This window comes from Cephus cinctus, unplaced genomic scaffold, assembly GCF_000341935.2.
Source record: "Cephus cinctus unplaced genomic scaffold, Ccin1 Ccin1_scaffold1803, whole genome shotgun sequence".
In the NCBI taxonomy this organism is placed as follows: domain Eukaryota; kingdom Metazoa; phylum Arthropoda; class Insecta; order Hymenoptera; family Cephidae; genus Cephus; species Cephus cinctus.
The window spans coordinates 12,751-14,123 of NW_014334007.1; the positions used below are offsets into that span (position 1 = coordinate 12,751).

The window sequence follows — 1,373 nt, forward strand, 5'->3', positions numbered from 1 at the left end:
GAAGAAGGTAAACATGATGACGAAGATGAAGGAGATAACGATGACGCAGACGTATCCGTTGGTCGGAATGATCCTACGCAACGGTATCTCGATATGCTGCTATCGAGGGAGAATAAACAATTGGATACCGCCTATGGTGTGCGTAAACTCGCCAAGAACGAATTGATGATAGGCGATTCGCCCATCAGCTTTGAGAGTGATCGAATCCATGTAGGTGATAGGACTTACTTGAAAAATGCGGGTTTGATCGAACTCTTATTCAGGAAGGTACCTGACGAGAGTAGTATAACCCAGGATGACATGGACAATTACAAAAACATTATTTTAACGACGAATTCACATAGAAAGTACTATAAACCTGATGGTGAAATTCGTAAGAGCAAGAGTTTCAAATTTAATAACGTTATTGCAAAACTGATCGAACAGTCCTCTGTAACGGGCAAAGGTATAGTACCGCGGTACATGATCGCTGCCAAGGACGAACGAACGGATTACGTGTACTGGGACGATCCCAACGAATCGGTAGACCGGCTTCGTCTGCTCCTTGCGTCTCGGGAAGCTGGTAACCCCAGTCACTCCAACGAAATTGTGTCGATTATCGAAGAATTGCGCGAGGCGGGTATCATTTATTAATTCGATAAAACGATCGCGATCGCCACTTTGAATATGAGTGTCTACATGTTTGGACGTCAGTTGGGTAGCAGGACCGCAGTTACGAGTAGCCGTGGTCTCCCTGGCGCTAGATTCAAATTCACTGCTGCTGGGCACTACGACATTGATAACAAGAAGCTCTGTAACGTCGCCAATCCCGAGGAGCAAAACGATGCTGTGACCTTGAATCTGATGAAAACTGTAGTGAAGCAGGAGCTGAATACCGTGTTTCACGTGACTGCCGGAATGCGCAATGATATCGATAACAACAACTTGATGATTCAATCTCTCGATTCTACCACGAAGGATGCGCTGAAACGTCTGCAAGCTGATATCGAGCCAGGACAAGAATTGGCGATTCGCAACTCTCTGATCATTTCTCAGCTGGACGCCAAACTGAGTGCGCTGGAGAATGGATGGAAAAAAGTCAGCGGTGACCAGGACAAGAATTGGGGATTCGCAACTCTCTGATCATTTCTCAGCTGTACGCCAGACTGAGTGCCCTGGAGAATGGATGGAAAAAAGTTAGCGGTGGTGAAGGAACTGCATAGACCTGCCAGTAGAAATTACCAGCGCCGGCACGTTGACGTCCGTGGATTGGACGAGACTTGGCAAGCGGATCTCCTTGAAATGTCAGCGTACGCCAGAGAGAACCGCGGATACAAGTATCTGGTCACCGTCATCGACATATTTTCAAAGTTTGCTTGGGCCGTGCCGATCAA

The 1,373-nt window shown here is 47.1% G+C and overlaps 1 protein-coding gene across 1 annotated transcript; it reads left to right on the plus strand.

Moving 5' to 3' along the window:
* Window positions 1-669, plus strand: LOC107273704 (the record flags this gene model as incomplete). The annotated part of the gene is given in 1 exon segment (XM_015752169.2): window positions 1-669. A coding segment is annotated over 1 exon segment (633 nt), but the record flags the coding sequence as incomplete, so codon positions are not given.
* Window positions 670-1,373: the final 704 nt, after the last annotated feature.